Source organism: Sphaeramia orbicularis, chromosome 1 (genome assembly GCF_902148855.1).
Source record: "Sphaeramia orbicularis chromosome 1, fSphaOr1.1, whole genome shotgun sequence".
Taxonomy (NCBI): Eukaryota; Metazoa; Chordata; class Actinopteri; order Kurtiformes; family Apogonidae; genus Sphaeramia; species Sphaeramia orbicularis.
The window spans coordinates 33,025,728-33,043,633 of NC_043957.1; the positions used below are offsets into that span (position 1 = coordinate 33,025,728).

At 35.5% G+C, this 17,906-nt stretch overlaps 1 protein-coding gene across 1 annotated transcript; it reads right to left on the reverse strand.

Moving 5' to 3' along the window:
• Positions 1-402: 402 nt before the first annotated feature.
• stra6l (STRA6-like) lies at positions 403-15,941 on the reverse strand. The gene is made up of 18 exons (XM_030146671.1): positions 15,848-15,941; positions 12,540-12,621; positions 12,116-12,216; positions 11,734-11,864; positions 11,131-11,251; positions 10,873-10,918; positions 10,646-10,771; positions 9,382-9,455; positions 8,503-8,611; positions 8,148-8,301; positions 7,275-7,350; positions 7,061-7,142; positions 6,796-6,844; positions 5,144-5,261; positions 4,928-5,047; positions 3,221-3,384; positions 1,290-1,430; positions 403-1,175 (listed from the first exon to the last, which is right to left on the reverse strand). The coding sequence occupies exons 1-18, from the start codon at positions 15,871-15,873 to the stop codon at positions 946-948; spliced, it is 1,950 nt and encodes a 649-aa protein (XP_030002531.1). The 5' UTR covers positions 15,874-15,941; the 3' UTR covers positions 403-945.
• Between the last annotated feature and the right edge of the window lie 1,965 nt (positions 15,942-17,906).

The window sequence follows — 17,906 nt, forward strand, 5'->3', positions numbered from 1 at the left end:
AATTAAACTTTTTTTCGATTTTGACCAGTGCTGCTTTCACTGACTGTCAGAAACTTAAGCACTCACTGGTTACATAAATAGTAAATAGTTGATCAAATACGCCTGTTACACTCAATACTCATAGAATGTTGACTGTTTCTAAAAAAAAAAAAAAGTCTGAGGTATATCAATGCTTTAAAGAACCAAACACTCTCTTTAAACCCGTCTTTAATGCACTTATGCATCCAACAAGCAGTATTTACAACATTACAAAATAGTATCTCGTGCTGTGTTTGGATCCGTATAAAGTGTGACTGACACAAAATAAAATTTAAAAAAAAAGTACAGAAAACTTATTATATTAAAATATTTTATATTACCAGTTAAATCCTTTTTACCGTATTCATTTTTTTTAAAGATGTCAGTGGTTCCTATATGGAGTCAGAAGTGTTAAACTGTGGTTTTTCATTGGCTGACCCCCTAATTGACCTCCATTTATAGAAAAAAGAAGAATAAAATGAGCAGCATTTTGTTTCTATTTACATGGACTAGTATACCAAACACACTGTGATTCAAGTTAATTTATTTGCTCCTCGTTCATTACTCTGCAGGTGTTATGTTAACTAGTGCATTGTTACATTTTCCTCATATAATAGAACAATTCAGTGGGGTCAGAGGACTAAAACTGAAAAGTTAAAAAATAAGGACCACCCTAATTCCATACTTTGAAAGCACCTTAAGATCTGTCCAGTTTCTTATTTTCATCACATATAATTTAATCGTAGAAATTTAATTCTTCAATTGCATCTGTATATTTTTGTCTCATGAAACACCCGTTACGATTTGTTTTTTTCTAGAAGACTTTTGTTTTTTAATTCTGAATAATTATCATTAGTCACTTACACCTGGTCTTGAAGTTTATTTCATTGTCGTGAAATGACTCTAAAGTTCTCTTCACTACCAGTCTTAAAAGTTTTCTGCTGATGTGTCGGTTTCTGGTGATGACTGTGGTGCTGCTTGACCCGTCTGTGTTTGGGAGGCCATGACCCAAGCTTGCACCACCATATCCGACTGGGGAGATGGTGATACAGGTAATGATGCAGGTGCAGACAGGTGGTGCTTTCTGAGTGGGATCAGGTGAGGGTTCCTTAGCAAGGTGTAAAGCAATGCCCAGCGCCTCCTGACCCTGCTGTTCACTGGAGAATCAGAAAAAAAGACAAACTTATAACCTAGAAATGAGCAAATGAAATAGCACAGCAGATTCGTGACTGTATGCGTCAGCTGTAAATAGCAACAGACACTTTACCGACCAAAGGCTGTGTTGTTGAATGTAGAGTATGTAGCATTGTGTCTCTCCAGTATGTTAGAGACCAGCAACTGACAGAAACACACCATGACAGGGTTGTTATGATAGTGGTCGGCAAAGATCATCCCAATCCATGTACTGTAGCCTATACAATAAAGGAAATATTATTAGAGTCATGCATAGTATTTGAGAATAAACACATCATACAATATTAAACTATCTGTATCTATCTGTATGTCAATAATCATGCACAACAAGGATTTTTACCTTTCACCAAATAAAAGCAACAAAGACTCTATCAGACTCAACTTTATAGTCATTAAAACCATGTGACATGATTGAATAAAGCACAGTTCCCCAGGTCTTGGTGTAAGCAGCAAATATAAAATAAAAAATGATAAATAAATTAAATAAAAAAAAAAAATAGGAAAGCTAAAATAGAATAGAATAGAAAAAAAAACTACTTTAAAGACACCGGCAACCAAAAGCATCTATGGATGTAAAATGTTTAAAAACCTGTTGATCCATTAATTCTATCAATACATGTAAATAATTGGTGTAAAATACAGTTTGTCATCTTTTCATGATCATCAGATATGAACCATTTGGACGTTCAGAGGCTCCACAGGGAACGTGGAAACATCGTCATCTTCTACAACATTGATTCACCAGTAAAACCCATGGAGTTGGATCAGTGACAGTGGATGGACACACTGGGTTCATGTTCAGTTAATGGCAGATTTTACTGAAAAAGTCCCTTTTTTCTAGAGTTTTCTCTGTTTTTTACTATAATAACTCAACTTTAGTTTGAGCTTTTATCAACATCTACATGGTCAGTAAATTAAATATAGGAAAATATCTGATTTACACTGAAAAACCACAAAATACAGAGGATAATACGATAATAAATGGTGATAAAACACAAAAAAAGTCAAATATAGAGAAAAAATAACTACTTTGTAACTCTTTATGGTTTATGGATTAAAATAGAATAAAAATAGACTTTAAGTATGAACAGTATTGCAAAGCAGCAACAGTTTATTTAGGTCTAGACAATATATCACATTAATTTATGTACCAACAAACAAGGTTTTGCTTCCTTACTTGACAAAAATCATAATAAACCCTACTTATTTGTAATATAAGCAGATTGAATGTGTTTGTCCAGTCGCTGCCTGCCAGTGGTACTTAAGTTTATTGCTTACATATTTTTTTTTTTCACCAATATTGCACATGTACAGTATAATTTAGTGAAGAAAACTACTTTTTAATAATCCCATTTTGTCATGAGTACAAGTACAAAAAAATGATTAATGCTGTAAATCATCCATAACAATGGCAAATCTTAGAATGCTGGGTTGTCCATATAAAAAAATTATTAGACCACCTTGGTTTTCTTTGATTTTTTTTTGTTCATTTTAATGCCTGGAACAACTAAAGGTACATTTGTTTGGACAAATATAATGATAACAACAAAAATAGCTCAGAAGAGTTTAATTTCAGAGCTGATATCTAGTTATTTTTCATGGTTTTCTTGATAATAACTAAAATCACTTCAATTCTTACATCAATAGCTATGGCGTTGTACTACCAAAAACAGTGCTTTTAGGCATTCCATGTTTTCTCTTCTGTCTGCTTTAGTCACATGATACACACAGGAGTTAGTACTTGATTGCATAACTGTTGTTTTTGATGACTTTACATGGCCTAATAATTTTTTCTGCGACTGTATCTACTGTAGTTTCACTGACAACAGGCCCAGCCTTTCTTCATTTACTCCCACAGAAAAGAACAAAGCTATTGGCAGGAGACACAGTGATGAATCGCTACACTTTTTTAGTTCCCTTCACAAGCCACTGTGAAATACTGGCATCTTCTGAAAAACATGTTTTATATCCAATCAAGGTAAAAAAAAAAAAAATTAAGCTGGATTACCTGTATCCATGCCTTCATATCCTCTCTGCATGATGGTTCGGTCTATGCGAGACACCAGCCATGTACCCACTACAATGCTACATAGCAACCTGATGATACAGTTGCTAATCCCCATCACCACATTGTAGAAGAAGAAGAAATAGTTGAAGCAGTGGAATGCCTTCCTAAAAAGAACATTAAAGGACATTATCTCATGTATCACACAAAGGGAACATTGACTCGTGAGGTGAATAAGGCCTCATTCAACACCTTCAGATGGGAATTTCTTTGTTTTGAATTAAAATGTTCATAATCTCTTCCCCTAAAAATAGTAATTGTATCTGTAATATTTAAAGTCTTCACTTATGTCAAGACATATATATTTACATAAGAATGACAGGCAGATGAAGTGATTCACCCATCATGCTTACTGCCCACCATACAAGTCTGTTGGGGCAGTGTTAGAGTGCTTCAAGAGCATGATACATCATTTTCACACATGGATGGACCACCACAGAGTCCAGATCTGAAACATGTTGTGAATCTCTGGGATGTGCTGGAGGAGACTTTATGCAGTGGTCCAACTCTCACATCATTAATGCAAGATCTTGGTCAAAAATGAATGCAACTCCAAACGGACTGCCTTAACACTGTGCAGAGTAAACCATACCACTGCAAAGGGGTCCCATAACCAAAGCTAAGGCAGTCCAAGGAAATACTGCGTGTGACTCTGATTTTGGTCAACAGCCCAAAGTATATTATAGTCTATGGTTTTACATGTCAGAACATAAGAAAAATCATCATCTGGCCTTTAACAGGTTCTAAAATTATTTGAATACAGCCTTAATCCTATAACGCTGAACATATCGTATTTGATACATGACTTTTAAAGCCCACTACATGGTCAATGTGATATTTTTTTGTCATGAAAAACCGGATGTACACAATTACATACAAGTAATAATCAGATAATCCACCAGAGGGGAGGAATTCGTTCACCAGAGGCTTTTCCAGTGACACTACAAGATTGTCATTAATGAGGAAGGAGGCAGAACTTTGACAGTTTTGAGAAGGAATTACCAGTTTGTTAGACATGTTTGTGTTGTATTATGTTTTGTTTGTTCAAAAATTATAATACATTTACATTTATGCATTTGGCAGACTTACAGGGGAAAACCGATCCAATCACTCAATTAATCAAATTTTATTTATATAGCGCCAGATCACAACAAAAAGTTATCTCATGACACTTTATATATAGAGTTGGTCAAAACCAGACTCTAAGCCAATTTACAGAATAATATTTCAGTATTGAGACCCAGTGTATCAAATATGATACAAAATTAAAAATCATACATGGAAATTGATATTTATTTATTTATTTTTTTTTGTTCAGAAGGACCAATAAAGGCTCCAGTTTTGAAGAACTGGAATTTTCTGTCAATGATTTCATGGTTCAGGCTTTACAGGGTTAATTATAAGACGACACCCCACTACACCACCTGTTTTACATGATTTATTTTCAATTGTTTGGCATTATGTTGTAGACATTTGTTTTCACTTTGAGATTATAATGTTTTTTTTAAGGTATGTGTGACACTATTTTATTGCTGCACTGTTACATCACATCATGATTTATACATTATGCCCAAACATTCAGATGCTCAACATTATAAAACAGTCTGGAGTTAATCATCCAATGTTAAAACAACAGCGAAACACACCCACCTGTTGTTAAGGGCAAGAGGTTTTTGTTTGTCAGTAGGAGACATTTTGTCCTGAAGGAAAAAGATTTGGACTAGAATCACTTGGAGGATCACCAGTGCAACCAGCAGACCAATAGTGAGACTAAACGGACACAGGACAACAAGTGAGTCGATTCATGCATATATTCACATAAATAACAGTTAATCGTCTCCTCACACTCATGAAATGCAGCCTTACATTATGATTCCCAGGTTGGAGAGCATGGTCAGGATTTTGCCATGTTGTATTGGAATAATAAAAACATATGCCACCAACAGGGCAAACAGGAAGTGCACAAAATGTACTATTATGTAGCCTGAAAAAGAAAACACAGACACAGTCATCTCTATAACATTGGTGCTTATTTTAACACTACTATTGCCGTTTTACTCCTTTTTGTTACTAAAGCATGTTGTTCATTCTGCCTTATATCATAATGCGTCATTTTTCTGATGGATGCTCAAATTATTTTAACAATCTTAACAAGATGAGACAGGTTGCACACTGGAGATTATTACAAAATGACCTAAAACTATTTGTATGTTTAGAATAAAGTTGTGCCAAAGATACCAAAGTATTGGATTGTGGAGTTACGCATGTATATGAAACCATTCATACTGATCGCAAATGGTGAGGAAAATTAACACCATGGGGACTTTGACTATGAAGCATCAGAAAGTGACAAGACTGGATGAGAACTACTAACAAAATCCTTTTAGGGTCAAAGTCAAAATGATAAAAGCTAGAAGTGTTGTCGTTTTCACCACTGGACAGAGCTCTGAATGAAAAGAATGGAGTTGGATGCAGAAATTGCAGCATTTCTTCTACATGAATGGCTTTGATTATGAGGCTATTGAAGGTATAAAGTTATTGTGTGATGTTATTATCTTTGCTCTGTTCATTGTTTGTTGATCCACGGTTCAGACTAAATTGTGACAGTTGTGACCTTGTTTGGACGATTCCAAACAGATCTTTTATGTTTTTATGTTTTTTAATCTATTCTTGTATTTTATTCTTTAACTGAGGTTTTACTGATTGTTCTGTAGAGCACTGTTTTTTTGTACAGTTGTTCTATGTCTTTTAATCTATTCTTGTATTTTATTCTTCTATTTTGGTTTTTAATTCATTCTTCTATACAGTACTTTGGCCCACTGCAGTTGTTTTAAAGTGCTTTACAAATAAAGTTGGATTGGATTTAATGGAATTAATGGCAACTCAAACTGCACAGAAAACAGAGATTTGTGGTTTTACTCTAGATGTTTTCTGTGTAAAAACAGAGCTAAGCTAACAGAAAAATAAAATATTAGATGACGCAGCACATGAATATTATAAGACAGTGTTATTTGGATCGACTATTAAAATAATTGGCTATGTGTTTTTGTTTGAAGAAGAAAACTTGATGATACCATATTACAGATGTGTGTGAATGAGCTTTTTCCTTTAATTAGTTACTGATACAATCTGTGGATATATAGTGTTGATTCATAGATGGTTTTGGTCTTAAGTGTGTTCTGATACGTGACTTCCCCCTGCTGCTGAGAGTTCTGAATATTAATACTACATATAACCCCTTTAAGTACCATACAAGTTGTGTGTGATATAATTTGCCTGTGTGCTCTGAGTTTAAATTTGAGTATGATTTTTTTCATGCTCAACATTTCCTTATAACGAAGCAGTTTTTCATTTCATTGTTGGTAGTTTTTTCCTTTCACAAAAACATCCATATCAACAGCCTCATTCCTCCAGACTCCCACAGCAGCCTTCAAACAAACATCTGTTTGAATTTGATATCGAATTCATGATTTGGGAATTCCTGCTGTAAATTAGAGCAGCAGTAGGTATGATCTTACCCCAGAGTGTAAATGCTATTTGCCATCCAGAGTACCTTGCAACAGAAGCCTGCAAAAACCAGAGATAAAAGCTGTGAAAGGAGCAGTAAAAGGTGACAGAAATGTTTAATCTTCATGAAATGGATAGGATGAGTTTCTTCCTGTTTGATGTTAATAAAGAAATAAAATGGAAATTGTGATCTGTTTAGCTAACAGTGTGCAGTAATATGTAACAAGTGTCGTTTTGTTATCTCCGGACAGATCTACAACTTCATCCTTGTCTTACCACACTGATAGCAGACTTAGGCTGGTGAAACTTCTCTGGAAGGAAACCCTTCTGTCCTTTCCACAGTCTCTTCAAGTGTTTCCTGTGGTGACAATAAAACCTCATCAGCAGGGCAGGTAGATGTATGTTATGTGGTAACTGATAAATTAATACTCTGATAAAACTAAAGATGATTATTTTGTGTATATTTGTGTACATATCGTAGGTAATTTACCTATAACATGCCAACACGTGAAAGGTGTAGGCAACAGAGTTTAGACTTGCGAAGATGGTAGTGGCAAGCCAAGACTCTGAGCAAAAAGGAAAAAAAGACTCTGAATTATTTCTGATGTCAAAGATTCAGACTTGAAATGACAAAAGAAATTTAATCTAATCTAATCTGAATCTAAATAAAACTAATTTTTTATAATCTAATCTCATCTAATCTCCTTTCATCGGAATCTAATCTAATATGAATCTAATCTAAACTAATTTTATCTAATCTCATCTGAATCTAATCTAACCTAATATGAATCTAAACTAATTTTATCTAATCTAATCTCATCTGAATCTAATCTAATCTGAATCTAAACTAAACTAATTTTTATCTAAACTAATCTCATCTAATCTCATTTCATTAGAATCTAATCTAAACTAATTTTATTTAATCAAATCGAATCAAATCTAATCTAATCTCATCTCAGCTCATTTAATCTCATCTGAATTTAAGATAAACTAATTTTATCTAATCTAATCTCATCCCATCTCATCTAGTCTGAATCTAATCTAATTTAATCTAATATCATCTAATATCATCTAATCTAATCTAATCTGAATCTAAACTAAACAAATTTTGATCTAATCTAATCTAATCTAATCTAATCTGAATGTAAACTAGACTAATTTTATCTCATCTCATCTGAATCCAATCCAATCCAATAGTAGAAGAAAATATGGCGTAAATTTAGAGGTGTAATGGAAAAATACTTGCAGCAAATGAATCAGTAACACAGATTCAAAATGCACCACACAATCACAATCACAATTACAGTTACAGTTACAATTACAGATCATGAATGTATCCCATAAATCTGGTGGAACAGCTTACTCCTGGAAACGTTGATGAATTCTTCCAGTTGTGGTATCATGACTCCTAGAGCCTCAGTCTGGTTACAAGATGTAACCAGATGTTGCAGCGTATTCTTCCACCTTTCTACTTGGTCAAAAGCCACATTACTAAGACTGTAGTCTGCCAGTGTCATCTGCACAAATGACACAAAGACAAATGCAGTCGTTCTAAGGTCATGTACAGCCCAAAGTCACAGGTCACTTCCCTCTGTACAGAATACAACTAACTCTACCCTCAGTTTGAAGAAGATGGAGGTGATGAGCTCAACTTGTACAAAATGAAAAGTAAAACAATGAAAAGGTGAAAATACATACAAACCTATCTTTTTTATTACCGTGTATAAGCCTATAAGGGATATGATGGCAGTACCAAGGATCCTGTTGGGGAACTTAAAGTAGGGGTCCCACTCATATACCCGTCTTTGGAACCAACTCAGTGGTTTACTGCAACACAGAGAGAAACAAGTGGTGAGAGGCACAACAAACCCCTGCCCCTCGCACGAACTATAGCTTATTTTGGCATCAATCCATCTGATGTCATCATGTCTATGCATGTGCTGAAGTCAGCATATCAATTGCCTCTATATATGTGCCAAGTTAGACATAAATTGAAACAAAATTGATGTTTTTGTAGACATTTGAAATTTTGCCCATTATAAGTAAATGGAAAAAAAAAAAGATTTTAAAAATTCATAAAAATTTTGAACTTTGACCTACTTTTCCCAAAATGTAATCACAGCTATTCTAGTTCACTGGCAATCTATAAAGCCAATTTGGTATGAATTCAACCAGTAGTTTTACTGCTAGAGCGTTAACAAACAAACAAACAAACCAAACCAAAAACAATACCCTTTGCCTCTCCTTTGGGGGGTGGGGTAAAAATGCCAGTATCTTTAGAAAGATTTTGCAGGAGCCCTTAAAAAACTCTAACACATTGAAAAGAAGATTTAACAAATAAATATGGGTTAATGGGTAAATATGGGTTAGAGCAACACCATCAGAGGTAGGATGGCTATTTTAGCTGTCACTAGACAGGTTCCTTCCATGTAATCTCTAACCTACAACATTTCTTAAGTTATCTGTATCTGTGGTACCATCTCTTTGTGCTGCCTCAGTATTATCACCCAGAATAGCAATACAGATGAGCTGTAGGTCTTTATACATATATTGAAATACCACCTCTATAAACAATATTAATACACAGTGTGTTCTACCTGTGTTCAGGTGTTTTCTTCAGGAGGCTCTTAACATGCTGCATCTGGTGGTGGTGCATCAGCTCCTCAGGGTCCTGCCAACAGATCCAGCATTAAAACTTGTAGGTTTATTACATTAGCTATAGTTACTGATGCTGACAAATACTGTATCGCATAGATATACACACACAACATTATCAAGGACCACACCCACCCACAGCACACACTGTTCATGCTCCTGCTATCGAACAGATGCTATAGGAGCGTCAAAGCAAAGACAACCAGACTAAGGAACAGTTTTTATCCACAGGCCATCAGCCTACTGAACCACTAACTGACTGTGACTCATATCTGTACATATCCTCGCATATTTGCACAACAGTAAAAATATTTGCTCTCAATGTCTAACCACTGTGACAGTATTTTGTATCTTGCACAATCAATCTTTATTTTTTGCTCCTCGTTACGCTTACTCTTTGCACAGAGTACTCGTTTCATTTTATCTGACTTATTTATTTTCCCTTGCCAAGTGTACAGTTTATTTCCTTTATTTCATTTTAGTTTTATTCATTTGTTCACGTTAGTTGTGTGAAGGGAACACATAAAGTAAGAATTTCATTGCTTGGTACCACTGCGTATATGACAATAAACTTCTTGAATCTTGATACAAGGGATTACTCATGTTATTATGAATATTATCTTGATCTCAGCCCAGGCAGAAATGTGCTGGGAGTTCGGTTATTTGGTTTTCCTTCAGATATCAGGAAAAGGCATTACAATGACTCTAGAACATCGTATTTTAGGATTTTTTGTAGCTTCATTGCCAACTTTGATTAAGCGATGTGTTACATGTTCAAAGAATATAAAACATATGCTTCTCACTCACATGATGAAAAAAAACACGACAGATTGAGAAAAAATAAGTGTCACCATCTCAGTATTCAATTAAATGTTGAACGTGATCACAACACCCCCCCCCCCGCCCCCCCTTTTTTGTTCCTGAGGGATGGTGTTAAATAATGGCCAGAAAAGTGTTTTTGAACATTATGATGCCACAGTGAATGTTGACCTTTGACATTCCGCGTCCTCGTTTGTCTTATTACACATTTTTGACCGCAAGTGATGGTACATGGTACACATGTAAAGACAAATAACCTAAAAATACAAGACCTCTGGCCATTGCATGATAAAAAACATCTATGATATGGTATTGTAGTTTTTGTAAATATAAAAATTTTTGTGAAAATGAGTCTCATAATGCCCATTTATTGATGAGCATTCATACCTCCTGGTCCAGTTGCAGGTGTATCCGAACAGCTTTAACCAGAATGTAAATGAATCGACCCAGGAGGAAGATGAGGGAGAGGATACAAGGCAACTGGATAATTAACTTTTGGTATTTGCCCAGAATCTATTGAAACAAACACACACAAAGACTTTCAATTAACATACATATTACCCTACAGGAATAAGCTGCACTGCATTACATTATCTACTTTAGTACTCACCTACCTTACCACTGGGACAAGTGAATGTATCCCAAACTGTGACAATGATCCTTAAAGAAGCACAAACATTTTTCACATTCTGAGAAAAATACTGATTTAAGTTACATTATCTTTCATTGTCCTTGTGGGGAAACACATGCTTTAGCCAATACTTTAACCCATCAAAGTATTCGAGGCGGTGGGCAGCCCCTGTGTTGTATGGTCTTATGCTGTTACACTTTAACACTTTCAGTTCCAACAAAAATTTTGCATGTATTTTTACCAGCATAATGAGTAGAGTATTCCCAGGGCAGCACCGGGGATCCTGAAAGGCGTAGACAGACATGCAAAGAAAGGGAAATATGCCAAACCCACTTCTAAGGCTCCAATCAGGTAAACTAAAGCTAAGGAGAGAAGTAAAGACATATTACAGCCATCAGTGATATGACACACAAGACTAAATGTGACATATTAGATATGTTTCAGTAATGTTAACAATACACAGAAGCACAATGACATACATTCTTTTTTCTTTTTATGGCAAAAACCTTTATATTGTGTAATGAGGGGGTTCGATTTAACCCTTAAAAACCTCTAAATACATTTAAATTTAACCATTTAATAAATGGTGACAAATGCATTGCAGATTGCAGTTTTCAATGTAAATCGGGTGTTTTCCTATATTTACTTTATTTATCGTATAGATCAGTGTTTGTCAACGGGCGTTGGGACACTGTCAGGGGTTGTTTGGAGGTAGAAAGTGGAGAGGGGGCGCTGAGGCACAAATGGGGGGTGTTAGTCAGTGTTATGCCTCATGATGCTGCTTTCCTACAACCAGCATGTGTCTCAATGGAGAATGTACGCCTCATGCACATGTTGAAGGTACCTTTGGCCCAGTTAGGGAAAGTGAAGGGGATGTAATTTTCAGAGAAGAGCAGTAGGACACTGGAGGACACAGCGCCAAATGCAAACCCATAGGACCATCGATTACTGATGCTGCCTATTGTATCCAAAGGTCTGGGACACAAGAACAACACAAAGACATGAGCAGTTCAGTTTGATCAGAAAGGTCATGAACCCATCCTAGTCCATGTAAATCATACATTCCAACAGAAGTGAATTACAACCAGTGATTTGAATTCATTTACACTAAATAATATAATGTGTATTAAGCGTCATCACTAATGATGAAAGTACAATGAAATAAATACTGTTGAAACATGCTTTCTTCTTGGCACATATAGCTACTGTGGCTTCTATTTACTCACACCACAATTGCAAAACGCCCCCTTAGAAATGGCAGTCTGTGGTCGATGGCCAGTTTCTGAGCTCTTCTCTGGAGGAATGACAGCACCCCTGCAATCAGCACCTAGCAGACAAATCAACACATTTGCACTTACTACACGACTGTTTTTGCATGACACAACTGTATGAAAGTGCAAATAGATGTTACAGAGGTGGTTAAGTGGTTTTAGAGTATGTACATCCTGTGCTTTACATATTTTTATTTATATGCAGAACAAACCAACGACTTTAGGAGATGAAAAGTAATAAATAAATTTTGATATTAAATCTAGTGTATAACAAAGCTGTTTTTCACAGTGGAACAGCATATTTTTTACTGTAGACATTTTAATTGCAGGATTATGTTCATAATTTTGATTGAAATTATTGTATAGGCAGGTGACTCACCGCTGGTACCAGAGAAAGATGCAGGAATAGTTCCATAGAGATTCCACTCTGACATTCCTCAACTGTGGGTGTCCTGAAGAACCTGTGACAGTAATGGAACATATTGCGATTTATCTGATCTAAAGTCTGGAAAGAAAGAAATGAACCTGAATAGCTGTCAAGTATAGAGTGAGAAGTGAGAACAATGTTGACCTGAGCAGTGACTAAAGTACAACACTGACCAAAATGAATTAAAAATGAGAAGAAACTGAGGAACAGTTCAATATATGCTTGCACCATATATGCAACATATATGGAACAAGCATTCAAATACATCTTTTTGATAAATTTGGGTTATATTTTACTGGTGGAATGAGGTGTTAAGTATTTAAAGTGTTGATATGTTCATATCTACAGTTCACTGATTGTTGACAATGTGGAAAAAAACATGTTCCACTCAGAAAAGTGTTAATTCCACTGAAAATAAATAATATTTTCAAAATAAAAATAGTCAGAGTTTGTGTTCAGTTTAATGAATTTTATAATAATTTGTTAGCCCATTATTCACAAAATGATTTGTCCACAGACAAGAGATTATCATTTCAACTGGATGACAAACAGTGAAAACTCTCTTTATTAAATGAATAAAATACTTATGAAATGAAAACATAGAGTGAACAATCCCATGAAAACAAAGTAAATTCACTGTGAATTTTCATTAATATTTACTATTATTTTGCCTTTCCTTAAAATGTGTCCCATGTTTCTGTCAACTCAGTCAGATAAAGAAAAATAAATCAGGCACCACAGGAGGCACCTATTTCCTGAAGACCCTCTTGTTCACCTTCCAACTCCAGCATGTGCAACAAGTTCACTCAGCCTCCTGTAAGTGTGCTGTTTCTTCTAAAGTCTTCACATATTTATTGGCATCTTAACCATCACAGTCATGTGTCAACACTGTTTCTTTTGTATAGAAAATATTAAATAGAATTATCGCATAAATGTATACATTTTAAGGAGGGCTAGAGGTAGCTAGCACCCAAGGCTAACACCAGATGGCTAATGTTTACAGCTCATGGACATCATGTAAAAAAAGTATTATTTTATCAACATCATCAGGTTTTCTGTTTGCTGTTGTTGACATATAGTTTGACGGTGTTGACAAAGCCCGAAGATCATTCAAAATGGAGGATGGAATATACGTTATGACTACAATAAATACTAATATGGCTTTTCTTGGTGCATTGACCTCTTTATCTATTTTTTATTGCATAATTTCCCCTATAGTTCTTCCATACAGACCTACAATACCATTTAAAACATTCAAACCATTAAACTGCTCTGCAGCTCATTGTGCTCCAACTGTGTGTCATGTAATATTATGTCTGTTCACAGACAATTAGTCTTTGGGGATGCTCATAGTTAGAATATTGTAATCCAACAATATCCCTTACTATATGTATCCCCAATGACAAAAACTAAATGAAAATTTATTTAACTAACATTTAACCCAATTTCATTTAACTCTGACTTTTATGTTTTTTGGAAAGTTTTAGCTAGGCAGCAGCTATCAGTGGAAGAGTGAAGGAGAAGAAACAGGCAATACCAAAAAAAGCGGAGAGAGAAAATATATGAGGCAGAGATAAAAGAGGAATTCCTGAGAAAGGAAAGGCAAAGATGGAAGAAGAGAGTGGAGGATGGGATGCTAAAAACTAATCAGTGATTTGAATGAAAGAGAAAAGAGAAGAATGAGAAAATATTGGAAATGTAAACAGAAACAATCCAGAGAATGTAAGAGAAAGGGTCCAGATAACCCAGAAACTCCTCTAGATGATGAAGAAAATGATGGGCCTATCACAATGGCAAAGAAAAGAGAGCCTTTGCTGGTGGAGGGAATGGATCAGGAAGAAAAGAAGCAAGAACCCAAGAGAGGTCCAGATGGGACAGATCTATCTGCTGGAGTGATTAATTGTGGAGATTGGCTTGCAGTCATGTATGACCAGAATTGGTTAGCAAAGGCTGTCATTGTTGATGCTCATCATAAAGATGTTCAGGTAGGGGACCACAGTGGAAATATTTTTAATATTTACATTTTTTTATTGTACTAATAGCCAAAATTCATTCATTCAGGTTGAGTTCTTTCATCCCAGTGGGCCCAGCATGCGATTCCATCCAAAACCAGGTGGAAAGGATATATGCTTCATACCAATTGAACATATTCTGGTCAAACTGATGGAGCCATCATCACCAGGTCGTACAAGCAGGACAAGGGAGATCTACCACCTTTCTGAAGTCATGGACTACATAGAGGAGCAGCATATTCATGGTATACTTCAAAATAAAGCTGACTTAAGTGGAGGAAGAAAGGAGACAAATCAGTGAATACTCAGAGGTGAAGAGGGAAAATATAGAGTGAGGCAGTTAAAAGAGAAAAGAAAATCAAAAGAAAGAAGAAAAGTGAATATAGATTGTAGAGAAGAGGTAGAAAGGAGTTAGAGAAAGGTGTGGAATGGGATAGAAAAAAGGGTCAAAGGAAAATAGTAAGAGAAAGAGTTTTGTTTATGTTTATGATGATTCTTTCTGAAACCACATAATGTTCACACAAAAATTAAAATATCAAATTTTTTGTTATTTGTTGAAAAATAGTGAAATACAGTTTTTCAGCAAAGAAGCATTAACTTAAGTGATGGAATCTTGGAATTGTTTGTTGTAATGAAGCCACTGTCAACACCATCAGATGGAGCTTTATTTGTTTTAAGTGAATATGCTTATAATCTGTTTTATTATTGCAATTGAGTTATTAAAGTACTTGTCACTTGAAAATTACTATTATTTTTTAAGTACAATATTGTTACTTTGTTCATAAGTAAAGATGAAAGTTGTGATGCTGTTGCACAATTAAGGAGAACGAGAGAACTATTAAAAAAAATGAACAAAACTGAATATTCAACATTTAGCAAAATATCTGTACATATGGTGTCATACACAATGATCTAAAGGTTGAAAATCTATATTTGACTAAATAAATAGGAATAATTAGCTTTTTGTTGTGTCTGACAGTGTTGACAAAAGCAAAGTACTGACAGGAAAAACACCTATTTTATGAAAAAAATTACAAAATGAGGAGGTTACATTACTACAAAACTTGGCACCCAAGAAATGGTTCCATGACCATAAGACTTAAGATTTTTTAATAATTAAAACGTTTTCTTTTTTAACAAAACAAACCCCAGATGTATCCAAATTCTCAAGAATCAGTGAGCTGTCAGTATTAAAGTAAAGAGCAGAGCATCTTAAAAGTGTGAAAGTAAATCATAGTCTGTACTCACACATGTTCCACTTGGTTTCTTATCATGATAGATGTTCTGAAAAGTCTGGAAAGCCTTGTTTTCTGTTCTAAGCTGACGATAAAGGAAACAACTGTGGATCGCTACTACTTCTGCATTTCCTGGTGTCAATTTGACCTTTGAACTGGGATCTAGCACTTCATTTTCCTGTTGTTTTACTATGTCCCTTTATAGCTTTATGGGTTGTGGTGCTGCGTTCACTTCCTCTTTCTTATTATGACTTTTTTTTGTTCATTTGTTCACTCAAACCTCCCTCAGTCTAGATCACACACAGACAACTATCAGCGTTATCGACCTCTGTGTTACTGAGTATGAGGACTGCAAACATTTAGTGCTCCCACTGAGATAACCAGTCGATCATTCACCTCCTGTCTGGAGTTTCTATTCCTGTATTGGCTGACTCAATTTCCTTTACTTTTCTCTTCCTCATGTCAGACTTCTCTGAGAATGTTCAATTCCATTTTGTTCATTTCTAATAGCCTTTTATAAAATACAGTAAACCAGTTACTAAAAACCATCATTGTGGGAAAGGACAGTTCTGCCATGGCTCAGATGGTAGAGCGGGTCACCAACAGAGGGGGAATGTGAGAGCAAATGAATAATGGATCCACTGTATGCGCTTTGAGTATGCGTTCATAGAAAAGCACAATATAAATCTAATCCATTATTATTATTATTATTACAAAGGCAAAATGCAGAAAATCTTCCTAAAGATATCAGCATTTTTTTTTTACCTTTGCCAAGTGAAACAGTGGAGGTTATGTTTTCATCAGGGCTTGTCTGTCTGTTTGTCTGTTAGCAAGATAACTCAAAAAGTTATGGAAAGATTTTCATGAAATTTTCAGGAAATGTTGATACTGGCACAAGGAACAAATGATAAAATTTTGGTGGTGATCATGGCGGGGGGAGGGTGGATTTTTTGCTTCTTCGTCTGTTAGCAAGATAACTCAAAAAAATTACGGACAGATCTGGATGAAATTTTCAGTAAATGTTAATACTGGCACAAGGAACAAATGATTAAATTTTGGTGATGGAGGGGGCTGATCTGCCTTGGCGGAGGCCTGTGCTCTCTGAGGGCTTTTCTAGTTTACATATGTTATGTATATTTAAGTTTACAATGTGATATTAGCTAGCAAACCCAATACCTTAGAGAATTACCTCAAATATATTTTTTTATCTTTTGGTTTTAATGCTTAAACATGTTCCAACATTACAGTCACAGTTTAGTTATTTTATAGGGATTTTAGAGAAAAAAATCAAATATAACATGCATATGATTTATATACCATCGGCTATTAGCCTATTGCACCTAAACTTGAGGAGAAATCTCTGTCTTGTGTATATTTTGGTTATATATGATTATCTTTGGGTGACACGGTGGTGCAGTGGATAGCACTGTCACCTCACAGCAAGAAACTCCTGCGTTTGACACCAACCAGGGACTTTTCTGTGTGGAGTTTGTATGTTCTCCCCATGTCTGTGTGGGTTCTCTTCAGGTACTCCAGCTTCCTCCCACCATCCAAAGACATGCACTGATAGGTTAATTGGTCAACCTAAAATTGCCCATAGGTGCGAATGTGAGAGTGATTGGTTGTCTGTATATGTTGACCCTGTCATGAACTGGCAGCTTGTCCAGGGTGAACCCTGCCTTCGCCCATAGGCAGCTGGGACAGGCTCCAGTACCTCCCTGTGATCCCAGTGAGGATAAAGTGGGTTCAAAAGATGAATGAATAATTATCTTTATTAATCCCGAGGGGGCTGGGGATTCAGCTGCACTGCAGGGTGACAAAATTATGAAGATGGAGAAAACAGTCAACCAACCACAAAAAATGTAATCAAGAGTATAGTATATAGTGGTTCCATAATACAAATCAAATATAGTGGTAAATCAGGTGATAATTAATAGCATAGTAGTGGCAAGTATTTGCAGTGTGCAAGGGTGTCAAAGGTTAGTTTGGTTTTTGTGTGTATTCTGCAGTACAGTAATGCTTGAAATGCTTGAAAGAGAAAGCTCTAAAATACTTCAGAGTACCCAGAATTC